Raw genomic sequence first — 19041 nt, 5'->3', positions numbered from 1 at the left:
ATGCTCAAAATTTTGCATTAAGTTTGGGTGGGTTCATTAGCCTCCTAAATTTAGACTTACATGACTTGAAATGTCTGTAATAAAAAGTAAGCCAACTATTTAGGAGAAACATACATACATAATATCCAGATGATGATGAGCAATTAAAAACTATACTCTGAGAATAGACTTTGAAGCTGCTAAGTCCTCCCATACAGCAGGCTCTATGCTAGGTTCAGTAAAGGACAGACAGTGAGACAGGATTTGTTTCCTCAGGAAACTCACAGTTGGCTGGTACATAGACTTTACCATTTGAGCCAACATGAAGCTTTACAATCAGACAGACTTACATCACCACCATGTCCCTCACTAAGGCAAGGATTCTACTTCTCCAAACATCAGTTTCTTCACCTGTAAAGTAGGAGATAAGTACATATTTTGCATTGTTTCTTAAAGAAATAGTGATAATATTTATAAAGCACTTAGTACAGCCTCTGGACTAGGTGAAAGGGCCTCCCTGGTGGCTCTGACAATAAAGAATCTGCCTCCTAAGCCAGAGACCTGGGTTCAATCCCTGGATCGGGACGATCAATCACCTGGAGAAGGGAATGGCTACCCACTCCAGCATTCTTGCCTAGAGAATTCCATGGACTAGTAGGGATTATAAAATGGTTGTCATTATTTTTATTAATAGTCAAGTATACAAGTATATTTCCCTATCAGAAAGTATTAAACATCTTTAAAACAGAAAAAGTTAAAATAATCTTTATGTAATAATCTGTATCAAACAGCTATTGTCACAGTAATGCTGTATAATAAACCACACTCAAAACTCAGTGGCTTGCAACACCCACTTATGCTTCTGTGAGTCGGCTATCATTCAGTTGGTCTAGGTGGGCTCCTCTGAGCCACTCTGCTTAGGATGTAGATTAGATAGTCTTGATCCAGGTTCTGGGCTTAATTGAGGTTTGTTTCACAATTTTCTTTCTGAGGCCAGGCTGAATAGACAGACCTGGGCATGTTATCAGTATAGATCAAAGAGAGCAGAGTCAGAGAGCAAGCCGAGCCACACAAGTATGCCTCAAAACTCTGCTAACTCGTACATTACTATATGTAAAATAGATAGCCAGTGGGAATTTGCTGTATGCTGCAGGGAACCAAAGCCAGTGCTCTGTGACAACCTAGAGGGGTGGGATGGGGAGGGAGGCTCCTGAACGAGGGGACATGGGTATGCTTGTGGCTGATTCATGTTGATGTGTGGCAAAAACCATCATGATATTGCAAAGTCATTATCCTCCAATTAAAAATAAAAATAATAACCCTGCTAACATCTCTTTGGCCAGAGAAAATCACACAGTAAAAAATGACATTAAGGGGAGATAAAGTACACCCTTTCACAATGAGATGAGATCAATAATTCAGTTTCTCACAGTCCCTGTGTAAAAGAAAAGGCAGAAATTACAATGAGCATCCAAAAAAGGGAAAACCAAATAGGTAGACGGCAGATGCACAGAGATACGACTACATGTCTCTCCAGTACCCACAGTCTCTCCATGAACTCTGTGGTCACATTCTACCTTGGATATTGGACGACAGAATTCCAAGCACTGAGGCCTCTGCCTTCTCAGCATTGAACATAGTCCACCTTGTCTGCCTTGTGAGCCCATGCAATAACTTCTGACACCAATTACCTGGAGTTGGGCCAAACCTCACAGCCTTCATAAGACCGCCTTCACTTCAGATATCAGCTGTAAGTTTGAGAGTACCCATGCTACGAACACCTCTGATCTGCTGGTTATTAATGTAGGGGTTCTTACTAGTCCCTCAGAATTCAGTCATGCACAGCAACAGCTCATAGAACTCAGGAAAGAGCTGTTTAGCTTATTACAGCTTTATTATAGCAAAAGGGTACAAAATAGAGCCAACCTCTTGATGAAAGTGAAAAGGGAGAGTAAAAGTTGACTTAAAGCTCAACATTCAGAAAACTAAGATCATGGCATCCAGTCCCATCACTTCATGGCAAATAGATGGGGAAACAGTGGAAACGGAGGCTGACTTTATTTTTCTGGGCTCAAAAATCACTGCAGATAGTGATTGCAGCCATGAAATTAAAAGAGGCTTACTCCTTGGAAGGAAAGTTATGACCAACATAGACAGTGTATTAAAAAGCAGAGACATTACTTTGCCAACAAAGGTCTGTCTAGTCAAGGCTATGGCTTTTCCAGTAGTCATGTATGGATGTGAGAGTTGGACTATAAAGAAAGTTGAGCACTGAAGAATTGATGCTTTTAAACTGTGGTGTTAGAGAAGACTCTTGAGAGTCCCTTGAACTGCAAGGAGATCCAACTAGTCCATCCTACAGGAGATCAGTCCTGGATGTTCATTGGAAGGACTGATATTGAAGCTGAAACTCCAATACTTTGGCCACCTGATGCAAAGAGCTGACTCATTTGAAAAGGCCCTGATGCTGGGAAAGATTGAGGGCAGGAGGAGAAGGGGACGACAGAGGATGAGATGGTTGGATGGCATCACTGACTCAATGGACATGAGTTTGGGTGGACTCTGGGAGTTGGTGATGGACAGGGAGGCCTGGTGTGCTGTGGTTCATGGGATTGCAAAGAGTCGGACACAACTGAGCGACTGAACTGAACTGAAAGGGAAAGACATAAGGACAAGGTCTGGGAGGATCTGAAACATGACATTTCCATTGGCCTCTCCCTCAGGAGTCAGTTTGCCTTACTCTCCTGCCCAGTGCTGTATGACCATACTCAGAATATTGGGAAAAAAAAGAGACACTCACCTGAGCTTTAGTGTAGGGAATTTTTACTGAGGTTTCATTAAATAGATATGATTGACTAAACCATTGGCCATAAGGTTGAACACAGACTTCAGCTTTCCTCTTTTCCCCTGAAGGTTTGGTTGATAGCAAGTGGCTCAAAGGCCCCAGCCCTCTAATCACAGTTGGTATTTTGGGCATGGCCAACTCACACATCCTGAGTCATCTCATGAGCACAAACTCTCTTCAGGCCCACTCCCACTGTGAACAAAAAAGATACTCCTATTAATCAGGAATTTCCAAGAATTTAGAGGATATATCCCAGGAAGTGAAGACAAAGGCCAGTCAAACTCCTCACTCCAAGAGTCCAGAGGTGACCTCCCAGGAATCTGAGATGAAGACTAGTCACTATAAAGAAGACTCTATAAAGAAGACTTTCTTTATTATTTATTTAATAATCAAGGCTTTATTATATACCCCATGTGTTTCCCAGTGGGGCTCAAGCTCTTTGGAAGCAGATGAGATGTCCTTCTTACCTTTGCATACCTCATAGCCTCTAGCTCTACACCCTTCTGGAAAAAATTGATTAAATTAGTAAAGTTAAAGCTTTAGACAGCCAGAGAGCTTTAGATAAATGAGCTGCAAGAGCCTTTGGAGATCATTTAGACATTCCCACACATCTGTAAGCCCCAAAGGGGCTTCCCAGGTGGCACTAGTGGTAAAGAACCTGCCTATCAGGGCAAGAGACGTAAGAGACATGGGTTCAATCCCTGGTTGGGAAGATCCCCTGGAGGAGGGCATGGCAACCCACTCCAGTATTCTTCCCTGGAGAATCCCATGGACAGAGGAGCCTGGTGGACTATAGTTTATATAGGGTTGTAAAGAGTTGGACGTGACTGAAGCGACTTAGTATACATGCGTGAGAAAATGAAAGACCAAAGATGGTCTGTGAATACCCCAGAACATGCACTGAGCAAACTAAAGACCCACTGTGAACTTTTATTATCCAACACTGGATGCTCATTCCCCAGTGCCCTGTCCCCACAGGAATGAACCCAGCCCTAAGGATATATACCCCTCTTTCTTACATCAAAGAAAGCAGTCATAAGCTATGAAAATGAGAGAAGTGAGAGATGTAAAGAACTGAAACATCCTGACCTCTCCAAGCTTCTTTCCTGATCTGCCCTGAGAAGTAAAGTACATTCCATTTTCATCAGTTTGCTAGAATATGACTTCTAAGATGGATGTAATCGTCTTTTGTGTGTGTGTGTGTGTGTGTGCAGTGTGTGCTTAGTCACTCAGTTCTGTCCAGCTGTTTGTGACCCTATGGATTATAGCTCACCATGTTCCTCTGTCCATGCAATTTTCCTAGTAATGATACTGAAGTGGGCTGCCATTTCCTCCTCCAAGGGATCTTCCTGACCCATTGCAGGTGGACGCTTTCTTGCTGAGCCACTGGTGACTGCCCATTGCCAACCCCAAATGTTAAAAAACAAATACTAGGACCAAAATATAGTTTAACACTCCCATCTAAAGGCAATATTTTAAGTTTCTTTTCCTAAGTCTAATGCACTCTAGCAGTTCTCCATTTGCACATTTCTTCGGGAGATAGCAGAACACACCTATAGCGTCTATCCTGGTACACTGAAGTGCTCAAAGAATGTTGACTGAATGAATAATAGAGTAAATGTTTTTCGCTTTTTTAAAAATTTCTGAGCATATGAACATTAGTCCAACTAGATGCCTCCTTACTGTCTACACCTTAACTCTCCACTTCCTCATTGTCCTTCAGAGATAACAGTACTCTCATTCAAGTGGGAGGCCATCTTTTATACACCATCCTGACTGATCTGGTTGTAAAGAAAATATCTGCACCATGCAATGGTCCATGTATTAATTCTAGAACTTTTGAATCCATCACTTTTCATTTCTGAAGATGAAACCAAAGCATGGAAGAGGCCAAGGTTGGTAGCCCTGGTGTGCAGCTGGGCAGTGAACTTACCTAGATGTAAACCCTCAGTGCATGTTTCCTGTATCTGGACCCTAATGCAGGACTCAGAATAACATGCATCTCAATCTTGTATTCTCAATAATGAAATTGGACCTAGGAAAAATACATTTGTCTTTCAGTGAGCGCAACGCACGCGTACCCGAAACTGGCTCCATACCGACCATCAGGACAGCTTCTCTCTCCGCCTTTGCTGCTGTCAGTTGTTTTGAACACCTGCTTCAACTGCATTGTGCAGGTCTGTGCATTCCTTTTGTTGAAGCAGCAACCCTGGTATTGTGAGGTCTACAGATACAGGTAAAGTTTGCTTCCTTAGTTTCCCTTTCTGAAGGTGGTACAATGAATATCTAATAACCTTGTTCAAATTAGTTTGAAATATATCCAAAAATTTTAATTAACCAAAGTTGTTTCTGTACTACAAAACATCAGTGATGGGATAGAACATAGGACAGAGTCAATGGCTGGAGTCCTGGGGTGAGCTATGTGGAGTGGGTGGGGAAAGATCTCCACATTGGCTGTTGATATATAGATGTATAGTTACTTGACTGGATGAACGCATTCACTCCCTGGTGGTTTGGATGTCATATAAACCAGAAGTTGGCAAACATCTCTAGTAGAGGGCCAGATAGTGAAAATGTTGGGCCTCGTGGGCTCTGTGGCCTCTGCTGCAACTACTCAACTCTTCAGTTGCAGTGAAAAAGCAGCCAGAGACAACACATAAACAAGGCAGTGTGACAGTGTTCCAATAGAACTTTATTGACAAAACCAGGCGTTGAGTCAGATTTGGCTGATGGGCTTAAGTCAACAGGCCCCTGCTATACAAAACAGATTTGCTTATATTCATTTCAGTTTTTCAAGTGAACGTTAAAATTTAAATATTTGTTGATGGTATCAGTGTTCTGATTTTACTGTAGACTCAGGGCAAATCTCTTCACCTCCCAGGGCTTTAATTTCCTTAACTATAAATTAAGGGTAAGATGAGGTGAACTTAGATGCTCAAACTGTTTTTTTCTGACAAAGCCTGCCTGATCTCCAAAAAAGAAGGGCAGAAAGAGCTGATCTTTTTGGAATAGGGCTTGTACAAACTCCCCTTCACTCCTCTGTCATCCTGAAGGCATCAGAGCCCCAGGGATCAGTGGAGAGATTGGAAACTACAAAATGATGTCTAAGATTGTCATTTAGAACCCAAATTCAGCAATTCAAGTATTACTTAGAGTATAGAATTCATTTTTATTTCAAAACCAGATTTTGCCACAAAATGGAGCACATGTATTCAGAGAAGTAGCCTTCTGGTTGAATCTAGGAGGTAACTTGGGGTAACCAAAAGGGTGATGGATGGATGGTCCTGCCTTTGTCATTAACTACTCAACCGTCTTATCTGCCATGCAAGTTTATTAGATTAGATATATTTTGGTGTTAAACTCTGTAATTCAGGCCTTCTAGTCTATCTATTCACTCTGTGCTAGAAAGCTTTGTGACTGTTGATTGCGTGCTTCATTAATGTATTCTGCAGGCACCAACTGAACATGTACTATATGCAAAGCACATTTTGGGAGTCTAGGAAGTCTAGGATAATAAGACTTATGCCTTGCATTTGAATTCACAATTGAAAAATGAATTGTATCTCTAAACAGTTGTAATAGTAGCAAAAAGTTTGAAATTAAACAAGAAAGCCGATGAAAAATTTCTTTGTAGCTTTGATTATTGAAAAAATGAAGATTTCAAATGGATCAGTCAACACTGGGAAAGTCCATATCTGAAATATTTTTCTGAGAAAATACCATGTGGCATCACTGTGCTAGGTGCTAAGAATTTGCTATATATTTGAGTAAAATAAACAAGCAAAGGGAAATAAAACCAGAAGTAAAATTTCACATTCAAATAACTCTCATCCCAAGAATGGAAAATAAAAATATGTGAAGGAATAATTGCAAAACAATGAGCTAAATGCATCACTAGAGAGAAGACTAAAGGGTACTAGTTATGCTTACCACTGAATGTAAGGAGTTTCAGATAGAAATAGGATGTCTGAACTCAGAGGTGTGCAAAAGGAGAAAAGGAATATTCTCCTATGATTGCAGTATAACGAGCAAGGGAAGTCTGGCAAAAGATAAGGCTGGAAAGGCTGACTGAGATCAGAGTTTGAAAGTCTTCTGGGCCTGCTTGAGAAGTTTGAGTTTAATTTGTTAGCAAAACAGAAACACAGACACTTGTAAGCAGGAGATTGTTCAAATCCTCATGGAGAGGTTTTGGTTGTGTGAGGAGAGTGGATCAGAATAGGCAGATTCCAACTCAGGACCCATGTTAAGAGATTTATATAAGTCCACAAAAGGAAACACACCATGCACGCATACATACACATAGAGTTCATACGCTCTGAATTGAAAGGAATTTCACTGGAAATTGTCATCCAAGCCCTTTCAAGACAGATCATTTGTTCTAGATAGCCTTCTGGCCAAAGAACAATCTTGACTTCCTCTGCAGTTTATTTCTGCTTTGCCACTGCAAGAGGTGAACAAAATATATCCTGGTAGTTATTTGCTGAAATAGCTTGCAAGGTGAGGTCCCTGGGTCATGATTAGTTAATTTTTTCCTACTGGCTAGATAAAAATACAATGGACGTTCCATAAATGCTGGTTATTCTTTTCTAGTAAGTGCTTTCTGGACAGCCAGAGTAATTTCTCAACGAATGTGAGTTTGTCAAGAAACTGGACTGGAAATGGAGCATTGGTTCCTGGTTCAGTTTTAAGCTTTGAAAGTACCACGCTGTGGCCCATCACCACCATCAACTGTATCACAACAGCATTTATCTTTTCTAAAGGCAAGCCATTTCGAAAACCTATCTACACAAACTGTAAGTGTGAAATTTAATTTTTCTTTTCAAATATGTTTTTTTCCTACTCTCCCACTATCCCCAGAGTTGCAAACTACTGATGAAGTGATTGGCCGAGAAGGAAACAATTGCATTACTCTAAAATTGAGTACTGAACCATAATTATCACAGGTGGTAAAAAGCCCAAGGGCACAAACATGTTTATGTGCAGATAAGCATGTGCTGTATTGAATAGTCATGAGTCGTGTCCTAATTTGAGTATTATTAATTTATTCATACTTTCTTTTACGTCTCTTAGTACATATTTGTGACTTTCTCCATTATAGATCCCATCCACTTATTTTAAAAACTAATCTGCTTTTTGCGTTTTTTTAATATAGTGATTGACTTTTTTCCCATTATGTTTTCTAATCAGTGATCACAAATACACATGAATGATATAGTGCTGTTTATAATGTTTATTTTCTATTCAGCATCCTTTCTGAATTTTGCTATTAGTCTTTGCTATTTGAGTGTTCTAGAAAGGTAATTACTGTCATCTGCAATTAACAATGTTTCACAGGGAATTCCTTGATAGTCCAGTGGTTAGGACTCTGCTCTTCCATTACAGGAGCCACGGGTTTGATCCCTGGTTGGGGAACTAGAATCCCACAAGCCACATAGCATTACCAAAAAAGAAAATAATATTCCTTCTTCCTTTCCAATAGCTATAATGCTTATTTATATATTCTGTTTTAGTGTACAATCCAGAATTTCCAGGACAATGTTAAGTAATAGTGGAAGCAGCAGATAGTTCTACTCCTTCATAAAAATACTTCTAGTAATTTTTCATTTGTAAATATGGTTTTGAATATTGGTTCAAGGTGGGCCACATCATGTGAAGAAAAATATCTATTTCCAGTAAACCAAGAATATGTTTTAAAATTATAAAATGGGAGATGTATTTCATCAACCATCTTCCTTACATCCTGCCCTTCATCCTTCCTACTAGGATGATTATACTTGTTTTCTATTTTGACCTATTGCTAGAACACATTACATTAATAAACTTATTAAATATTCCCATATTCTTGAACAAATTCTACTTATTTGTGGTGGATTTCACTTTTACTAAAATGAATCCTACTGTTTTTTAATATTGCTTTTAATATCTACATTTTGTCTGGGATTGGTCTGAAGTATTTTGTGTTAGAGTTTTTTTAGGTTTGGATATTAATAATTCAAAATTCTTGGACTTTTTCTTTCCTTTGAAAAATATTTTATAGTTAGAAATAGTCTATTCCTTCATTATTTATGAGAGCCCAGTAAAATCATCTGGTTCCAAATCTTTTCATTGAAAGAATTAATTTCTTGACAATTTATTTAGGTATCCTCTTTTTACACTGTTTTTTAAAATGAAAAAAAATTTACCCATAATTTCATTTCATTGAGATTATTTTGTTTTAGGACAGGGTTTTGAATGATATTTTAATTTTAATGCCATCTACAACTTTTAATATCTTCTCATATTAATTATGTTTATGTGCACTATGTTCATTTATTCTTACCAGAAATGTACTTTTACTGGTTTTCTTTAAATAACCAGCTCTCAGATTTAATACTTTTATATGTTTTCTATTTTCTAATTTACTCATTTTTGCTTTTCCCATTTTCTCCCTCTTCTTACTTTCCTTGGAAGATTCTTCAATGTTTAAATTGATTTTATAATCCATGTATTTTCTTTTATTCTTGTAAAATTAGAAAAAACATCAAGACCAATCATTGTAGTTTGGGTTACATTCTTTACATTTTCATATGTCTCTTATTATGACTTAATTTCCTCTTTGACCCACTAGTTATAAGAATAGTGGTTTTCAGTTTCAAGTGGGAAAGGATTTTGTTTTCATTCTCTTACTACTCTTTTTCTTAATAGCTTCCAAATGGACTTGGTTTCCTTTTTGATTCAACAGATCTTTAGAATTTTGATCTCTATGTGGGGAGATTTTTCCTTTAAATTTAGTTACTAATTTCTAGTATTATTGTCATGATTAGAGAAAATCTAGCCTGTGATATTTCTGATCTGGAAATTTTACTACAATTTTGTGTATCACATGTCATAAACTCTAATTTCTAATTTTCAAAAAACGTCATAGATATTAGAGAAGTCTCATTCTTATTCCTAAATTAAAAATTAATTTATCATATAAAACCAGTTTTAGCAATTATATTATTCACATGCTTTCTGTTTTCAACACCCCCCCCCCATCTTCTTTTGTATATGTTTTGTCAGAGGTTTTGACAGCACGCTAAAATCTTATTTTAATTACAGTTTTTACAAATTTTTTCCTGAATTTCTTATTTTTGTTCAAATTTTTCTTAATTTTTATATAGTATCTGATAATGTCCCTGGCTCCTGTCGAAGCAAATCAAGATTCTATTTTATTTTCAGGTTATTATTTTTTTATTGTAAATATACTTTACAAGGAGAATATATTACATTGGCTAGTACTTTAATTTGAATAATAGCTGCAAAGTCATTCTAAATATAATGAGTTAATTAGAGCTGAACTAGTTACATCATAGGGACTTAAATTTTGTGGGTAAATTCAAATTCCTATGTCAAACATAATTGATAATTTTAAATAAAAAAAATTTTTATAAACATATTCTAACAAATATAATCTTATAGTAAATCATATACTCTCAAGGTTACAAGTCAAAAGTTCTCAGAATGGCTATTAAAATACACAATTCTATTTTAATGTAACAGAAAAGTCTTTACCTTTTTTAACAGTCTTTGACAGACCAACTTTATGATGATGAGCTATAAAACAAGTACAGATTTAATTTTTATGGAAACAGGTGTGAATATTTATTAAGCCTCTTTTTATCTGAGAATAGTCTATAATGGCTTGCCCAGGGCTTGTCTTCCCAAATCACCTGTACAAATAGAACCCCATTCTTTCCAGTTTCCTCATCAATAGTAATCAATTCTAGGAGGGCAACATTCACTTCAGTTCTTTATGAAGTTGTTCAGTCAAAGCTGAATTAAAGAAGAGAGCCTCAGCATTTTGTTTCCATTCTGCTCATTTGTGCTCTAGCCTGGCCTGCTTTTCAGACCCCAAGTCTGAGGGCAGTGTGACATGCACAGTGTTCAGCCCAGTTCCAGTGAGCACTTCATCAGGATGGACATTTGGGGCATCATCTTCTTCCCAACATCTGGGTCCTTGGGACTTGGAAACACTGAAGGAAATGAAAAATCCACACAGCTACCTCCCAGGGTCTTCTCATCACCAATCTGCTCAGATTGCTTTATTTTAGGAGATGCAGCCCCCTCCTTTCTTCTCTCTGCCTCACACTCCTCTCAAGCAAGCATGGGTATTCTTCTAAGAGGTGCTACATCTAGTTGTATATGTAGAGTGAGGCATGGAAGAATATGAAGGTGAGTGTAGGTGGTGAGGATTAAAACAGAGCTCTTGTGGCTTCAAAATATAGGCCCTGCTATAGAGGGACAGTTCCTCTGATTTCTGTTTAATGTAGATCTATGCAGAGTTGGGGGCCCATAAGCCATCAACACTGGAAGAAATGAGGTAGAGAGAATGCAAGAGAAAATCTAGCTTGTTTTTAATTTTAATTTTGAAGACCGTAAGTATCATATCACAGAAACACTGATTAAATGCTGCTGTTTGGGCCTGAAGGTGCTAATCCCATTAAAAAGCATATATTAAGCACTGTCCACAAAGTGCCTGGAAGCTGATGGCCACAACAGGGGATGGGGTTGGGGAAACAAGGACAGGGACGTTGGCACTGTGCATCCTGAGAAATTGAGCATCCCAAAGTAAAACCATCTGGGCAGGTTGGAGAGAAAGAAGCCAGCAGATATGCATGCTAGCTTCTCACTTCCACTTCTAATTGGAGTCCCAGAGAAGCAGATCAAAATCCCTTTCAGGTGGTTATAACATACTGAATATATATACGAAGACCACGCAAAGCAGAGTGATAAACACTATATGAAATAAAACTCGGTAAGTGAGAATTGGAGAGTCTTTAAAAGAAAGTAGTATTGGAACTGGGCTTTTTAAGAAAAGCTGGGAACTTGCCAAGACTGGAAGACTACCATCTACACAGGGTATTTTGTGAACAAAGGCACAAAAGTTAGAAGGCATTGGGTCTCTGTGAGTAGCAGGTTTATGGTTTAACTTTCCCGGAACTTAAGGAAGAGCAACCAGAGATCAGTTTAGAAAGGCTGATTGGAACCAGGCTGTGGAAGGCCTTGAGCATCAATCATTCAAGACCCTTGTACTTTATTCTCTAAGCAATGAAGAAGAGTGAGGTGCCACTAAGAAGGCTGACTGTGTAAATAATTTATTCATGAACGACTCACTAGACCCGAGGTGATAAAGCATCAGGAACTCTCTGGTGACCGTTTACATGAGCTGGTCACTGCAGGGTTTCCCAGACCCAAGGACTCCTCAGTTGAGGTAACTTCTTCATGGAGTTTACTAGAATATATTTAATTACCAACTTTCTACACTCAGCCTTTCAAGGAAAGATTTTTAAGATATCACCTTTGTCTTGTAAGCATTAGAACATATTTTAAAACATATGAGGATATATCAAAACATCTGAAGATATATCCAGTATTTGCCCAACAAAGATAATTGATACTGAAACATGTGTGCCAAATTACAGGAAACATTCCCTCAGCATCTAAAAATAATGTTTGCTGTTTCTTCAGATATATTCTCATTTTTGCTGGCATCTGCCTTGGGCCTCACAATTTTCCTTCAGTTTTCTGATTTTCCAGATATATACCGTGGAATGGAGGTATGTGGAATCCATGACTCCTATGTGCAGTGGGACTGTATTTGCATTGTATTGATAATTTACAAATCAGTTACACCCATATTCTCTCTGGTCACTGAATATGTGAGGCTATTTTCATTTACTAGAAGAACAAATAACATATCTTTATCTCACACGTGCTTACCTGAGTGTTTTCATATTATTAGTATCATCAGTTGGGTTCGTTTATTCTGTTTATACGTGGAACACTGCTTTTGGATATTTTATTCTTCTATGTTATACTAATATAATGAAATTAATGCATTAATACAATAGTTAATCCTCCAACATTAATTTTTTAGTCATATAGTATAAGTCCTTTATAATGTAGTCGTGAAGAGTAAGAAAATGTTGACTGTAAGTCAGTCATGTTTTGTCTGTAAGACACTGACAATGGGGGGTCTTATTTCAAGGGTTAAAATTAAATTTATTAATAAGCTATTGAGCCTATTTTTGGACCTAGCATTGTAGGAAAAATAGAAAGACAAAGATTGGCTCTGGCCCTCTACCTATAGTTTAGTTCCAAAGATGAGCCATACCCAGTGAAGTGATGGCAAGGCCACCTGAGGCCATCCACGCTTGAAGAGAGTGTAAAACAGAGAGAAGTGGGAGGGACATAGGAAGGAGGAGCTGTCCCTGGGGCCTGTAGCTTCCACGGGAGGCTTCATTCAGGAAATGCAGCTTGATCTGGTCTGGAAGGATAGGTTCGACTTTGCTAAGTAGGAAGTAGGGATAGTCCCAACTAGGAGAACAGGCTAAGCACAAACAGAGAGGGCTGGACCAATCTCTTTTGTTTTGGAAATGCAAAAGAATGTAGAATGCCTGAGAGGAAAATCCAAAGCAAGATTTGTTTCACAGACTACCTAGAAGGTTAGCTAAGATTAAGCCAGTAAATTGTGGAGTAGACGTGGATGGAGGAAGGCAGACAATGATGGTTCAACTCTATGCCGAGAGCAATGGGAGTCACTGAAGACACCAGAGCAGGTTTTTCAGTGGAGCACTTAAGACAGATTTGTTAGATTACAGCAGGAATGCTGTGTGAGAGAAGACAGGCTGTGGAGAGAAGCAGTTAAGATATGAAAACCCAGACCATTCAGTCATTTACAAAGCATTGCGAAGCTTCAGAGTGGGCTTGGTACTGGGGTTACAAAAACGAGTAAGACGTGGTCACCGCTCTCAAGTAGCTCAGAAGCTAGGAGGGGAGAGCATCACAGAAGATAATTCCAAAGCAATGTGACAAGTGCCTTCCAGGCCAAGGCATAGAGAAGGGACCTCCCAGATCAGGGTGGTAGCAGGATGCAGGAAAGGGCCAAGCGCTCCAATACCATCTGACCCACTGCCGGATCTCACAGCCCTCTCCAGACCACCCTGCTACCCAGCAAGCCTATTTCACATCCCTGAGAGAGGCTGTTTCCACTTAGGAGGAAAAATAACATGTTGCTACTTTAAATAGCCTATGAGAATAGGGATAAGAATCAAAGGTAAGCATTTAAACATTGTGGAGCGTCTGTGGTTTTAGTCCTAAACAGAGCTCAGCCTCTACACAGTCATCCTACCTTTTAGGGTCAAAAAAGGAATTTCATAATTCATCTTTTGCTATGGATGTATCTATGGGAAGTTGTAGATCTCACACCTATTCAATAAGTGCATTTGGTGGTCAAGGGTACTCTTTAATCCTTAAAAGGAGATAGATTGAGACAGTTCAGCTTTCATCAAGGCATTAGATTTAAGGCTGAGAATATTTATTCAAAAATTATTCACCAAGTGTCTATCAAAATAAACTTGAACCTCTGTGTACCTTTTATTTCTTTTACTCATATGTCAATGTTGCTGAATGAATGAGCTCCAAGTAGATTTTGCTTTGAGAGCACTGGAAGTAATAATATCATTAGATGAATGATTTAATCTTTCTTGTATTTGAGAAGATAAAAATGAGGAGAGAGAACACAGGCTCCAGAATGTCCTGTCTCATGTCTCTGATCCAGGGCACATTTACTCCATGTTTATCATCAGGCAGTGGAGGGAGCCCTGGGCGAGAGGCAGTCAGACCCTATTTGAATTCTGACTCTGCCATTGATTTCTTGGTACCGAGTTCTAGGGCAAGGTACTGACCTTCTCATCTGTAAAGCTGAGAGAGTAACGCCTCCCCTCCAAGCCCAGAGAGTTGTTACAAATATATATAAATTAAATAAGAGAATGTGTGTTCAAGTGTAAAGTATGCAAAGTATAAAGGTAGTATTTCTTTTTCAACAGTTCGTCCCGACTGTAACATCATGGAGGGTTTCAGTTTTGGTGGCAGCTCTCACCCAGTTCTGTGTGGCCTTCTTTGTAGAGGTAAAGAAGTTTCTGTATGGCTTACTATCTGGGGGGATGGATAAATAAAGGGCTGACTCTCAACAGATGCTCATTGTTTAGAGCAACCACTTTTATCCCCCAAAGTAATAGTTATTAAGTGTTTGTAAAAACTACACATGTTCTCTTTGAGGGAAATGAGAATGATTTAAAATTCTTTGAAGGCTGCATACAAATGCTCTCAGTATCTGCTGCGTAGGAAGCAAAACATCAAATTAGCTAATTTTGTCTCACATGAAGGCCTTATATTGTACTTTCCTAGTAGTGTTAATAATCTGATAGAGACTAGATCAAATGACCTTCCAGCTCTAAAATTCAGTGAGACCTTTTAGAGTGAAGAACTGTCTAGGAGGGCTTCCTTAATTAAGACAGAAGGGAAGCCATTGCTCATTCTAGTCAATTCTTACCCTTGAATGTCTTCTATAGCATTTTCTTCTACTCAGTGTCACTAAATGAATTCACCTTCTTAGTGAAAAGCTCAGGTACTATTTTTTAAGGGAAAGTTTTAAAGAAAAGATTCATGAAGTTCCTTGAGAAAAGGCATTAACCAAATTAAGAAAAAATATGTGTATATACATTCCATTGTATACAATGCATGTAAAGTTTCTCATACTCTTAAGGAATTCCATTTCTGAAACTTCACTTAAAAAATAACTTAAAAAGAGAGAAAAATTTACATGTATGAAGATTTTCATCACAGTATTATCTACAGTGATAAAATATTAGAATCAAGTGTTCCAAAAGTAGAGGTGCTGTTAAATAGTAATACAGAAATTTGAGTAAACGTTATACAGTCATTAAAAATGATTATTGAGAAGATGGTAGCTACAAACTGTATATGACAGAGAAAGTGGAATACAATATTTGATCACTTTTATTACTATAAATGCATAAAATTGTGTGTGCTTGTAATCGTAGAAAGAAGAGAACCCCCAAAATGGAAAGCAAAGGGCTTCCCTGGTGACTCAGTGGTAAAGAATCTGCCTGCCAATGCAGGAGACATGGGTTTGATCCCTAGGTTGGGAAGATCCCCTGGAGTAGGAAATACCAACCTACTCCAGCATTCTTGCCTGGGAAATTCCATGAACAGAGGAGACTGGCAGAGCCTACAGTCCATGGGGTCACAAAAAACAGTCGGACAGAACTTAGTGACTAAACAACAACAAAAAATGGAAAGGAAAACCCATTTGATTTTTAGAGTTCATTCATTCATTCAACAAACTATTACTTGATGCCTTCTTTGTAGCAAGGAGCAAGTAACAGTGATTTTTTTTTTTTCTTCTTCTTCTCTTGATTTTGAGTAGTACATTATTTTGCTATTTCATTCTGGCAGCAAAATAATTCTAAGTGACTCTCCTGCCAGAATTAAACTAGGAAATCTGTGGAAATGAAAGACTGTAAGCTTTTGGCAGATTTCTATGAACACAAGCTCACTCAGTTCTCAAGGAAATGAACCTAGGAAGCTGCTAGGCTTCGTGGGGCTGCCAGGAGAAGTGGCCACTGAGCATAAATAGTAAGCACATTTAAAGGAGGCCTGGGGGAACAGGGTAGCAATGAGCAACCTGGCTGCCAGGGAAAATAGGTGATGGTTTGCTTGTCTTTTCCACCTGATTTTCCAGGATGCCATCCTTCAAAATCGAGCACTCTGGCTATTGATCAAGAAAGAACTTGGAATCTATTCTAAAAGTCAATATAGGATCTGGCAAAGAAAACTGGCAAAAGATCCAAGCTGGCCTCCTACAAACAGGACAGATTATTCAGGCGATGGCAGAAATGGATTCTACATCAACCAAGGCTATGAAAGTTCTGAACAGATTCCAAAAGAAAAACTTAATTTGGGAGGCCAAACCACAGAACAGCATTTCTGGACCAGATTGTAATCAGAATTGTTAAACAGCATCCTCCTTTCAGATTCTAAAACATTGTAGAGAGGTGATAATAGTCTACCCTTTTATTTTCTTCCTCTGTCTGAAGAGTCAAAGTGCATTTCTCAGTGCATTGAACCTTGCAACAAAGGACTTTACATAGGTTTACTTTGACCTCATCCTCTATCATTAAGAAAAATAATGCATTTTCTAAAGTATCATTTTTTTTCTAACAAATTGTATTCACAATGCATAACAGTGACCTGCTTCAAAGGCACAACTCTTTACGGTAGTAAAATTAATAGTATGAACATCAATAGAAGAAAGAAAAATTAAAGGAGAGTTCAATTTTGAAAGTTTCACCAATGTACTTTTATTTTCATCTATTGAAATAAATGAATCTATATATTAAAAAAAGCTTTTCTCAATAACTTGTCACACATTTACTTAATCTTATATTCACTTGCAAAGAACATCTATACATATATCTTTTATCCAGGTCACAGAATTCTTCTTTTTGGTTCTTTATATAGTTTTAATAGAGAAACAAGAATTGAAATTTACTTCAGAAAATTCACCCCTGTTGTTTAAAGTGTGGAAGTAGAGAAAGATGGAGGTGTCTGATAATTGTTTATAATCTTGGCTTGGGCACAGCTAAGCAAACTCTATTGAAATTGGCATCTCCCAAAGTATATTGCTTTGGGGTTAGTGAGTTAGAGGTTCCAGATTAGATCACAAAAATAATGAAACTGTTAAAATGTACTTTTCACTCTTAAGAAGTATGGTACCTTTATTTGCTTTTTCTTACTGACAAAGAAAAATCTCAAGTTCTAACTCTAAAAGTTGGCCTAGACTCATCATTGCTCATCTGAAAAAAAGCAATCCCAGGGAAGGAACCCATAATGTTTTTATCTACAGCATGACAATTCTCAGAATATTAAACAATCTTAAGTTCCATTTCATCTTTTCATAATCTAAATCAATTATTAGATGCACATTAAGGACCACAAGAAAGGGTACATCCTTTACAAATACATTCTGCACATTGTTAGCTTTAACATATATGAACCTCACTGTGACCTTGAGAGGATATTTATTCCTAGTGAACATTTTAAATTACCTACTACATTTTCCTTGTAACCATAAATCTAATTTTGCTAATTAAATGGATCTTTAATGAGTCCCATTCCATGAGTGTCAATTACATGCCTAATACTGTGATCTATGGATTCAGTCATGTCTTTACAATTATGAGATCTTTAGGATTGAAAAAATGTCTCAACATTTTAGCAGTTCATTGCTGTAAATAGTACCACACACTTTGTTACACAAGCCAGCTGCATAAATGCAAATTCCTATGAAAACAAGCATTTTATACTTATATTTTATTTGCATTTTAACCTTTTCTTGGATGCACAGCTCCTGGAGAGTGATAATTTTGAAATGTGTCTAATTTAGTGGATACCAATAAAAGAACAAAATATCAAAAATATTTTTAGCTAAAGATTAAGAAATATGTCAACCTAAAACATATGGCAGCTCAGGTTCCTTGAGCTGACATATCTCTATTTAGTAATTTGACTTTTAGAATGAGAGGATTCAATTGATATATCTAGATAGCATAAAAATATTTTTTTAATCTTTTTTCAATAAATGTTTAGCTTCTTTCAGTTTCTTCAACAATCTATTAGGTATCTGATAGGTGGTATCTTTATTTCACCTATCTTTTTGAAGGTGGGGATGGGACATGATAAATTTGGTCCCTACACTAGACTTTGATTTAATCTAGTCTAATCCACTAAAAATACACTCAGAGAAATGTCTACCAGGCTTGGAAAAAGATGTTCAACAAAAGCACAATGAACATGGCCACATATAAATGGACAGGCTGAAGCTGCCCATCACTAACAGTGGCCATTTTGGGGGCAAACTGATGACTAACTTTGTGTGCTTACCTTTAAGGATGAGCATTACTAGAGCCCTGAACACTGCTTGTGAAAAAATGAACCCATGAATTTAACAGTGCATTTGTGACAATTACTCAGTATTGTTAAGATTGTCTTCTGAAGTGGGCATGTCTAGAGTTATCCAGAAGTTTAACGATCCTCAACATATCTTCTGTGTTGCCAATTCCATTCCCTCTGTCATAGGCAGTGTGGTAATTCCACCACACCCAGGTCTCCTGTTCAAGGCTAAGACTTGTCCTCTGCAGTCATCTTTACTAAAAAGCAAGCATATCCTGGGGGACGTAACACATAAAGCTGCTGCCAATTCTGCCCAGACTTGACAATACTAGGAAAGAGCCCGTTTATTTTTCTTTTTTAATGTTACTGTTACTTGAGAGTAGGATATAATAGGAATAAGAAATTGAATTTAGAATAAAAATGAAAGGATAATTTTGGAC

General features: G+C 37.8%; 1 protein-coding gene across 1 annotated transcript in view; it reads left to right on the top strand.

Moving 5' to 3' along the window:
• ATP13A5 (ATPase 13A5) overlaps positions 1-16652 on the top strand; it is a 127450-nt gene extending 110798 nt beyond the window's left edge. The window contains exons 27-31 of the mRNA XM_061168024.1: positions 4886-5060; positions 7415-7617; positions 12314-12402; positions 14674-14754; positions 16392-16652. Coding sequence (XP_061024007.1) covers positions 4886-5060; positions 7415-7617; positions 12314-12402; positions 14674-14754; positions 16392-16652 — 809 coding nt within the window. The remainder of the gene's footprint in view (positions 1-4885; positions 5061-7414; positions 7618-12313; positions 12403-14673; positions 14755-16391) is intronic.
• Positions 16653-19041: the final 2389 nt, after the last annotated feature.

The sequence above is a fragment of the Dama dama genome, chromosome 19, assembly GCF_033118175.1.
Source record: "Dama dama isolate Ldn47 chromosome 19, ASM3311817v1, whole genome shotgun sequence".
NCBI classification, from domain to species: domain Eukaryota; kingdom Metazoa; phylum Chordata; class Mammalia; order Artiodactyla; family Cervidae; genus Dama; species Dama dama.
The sequence above is the reverse complement of the archived record's forward strand: the minus strand, read 5'-3'. Positions and strand labels throughout refer to the sequence as shown.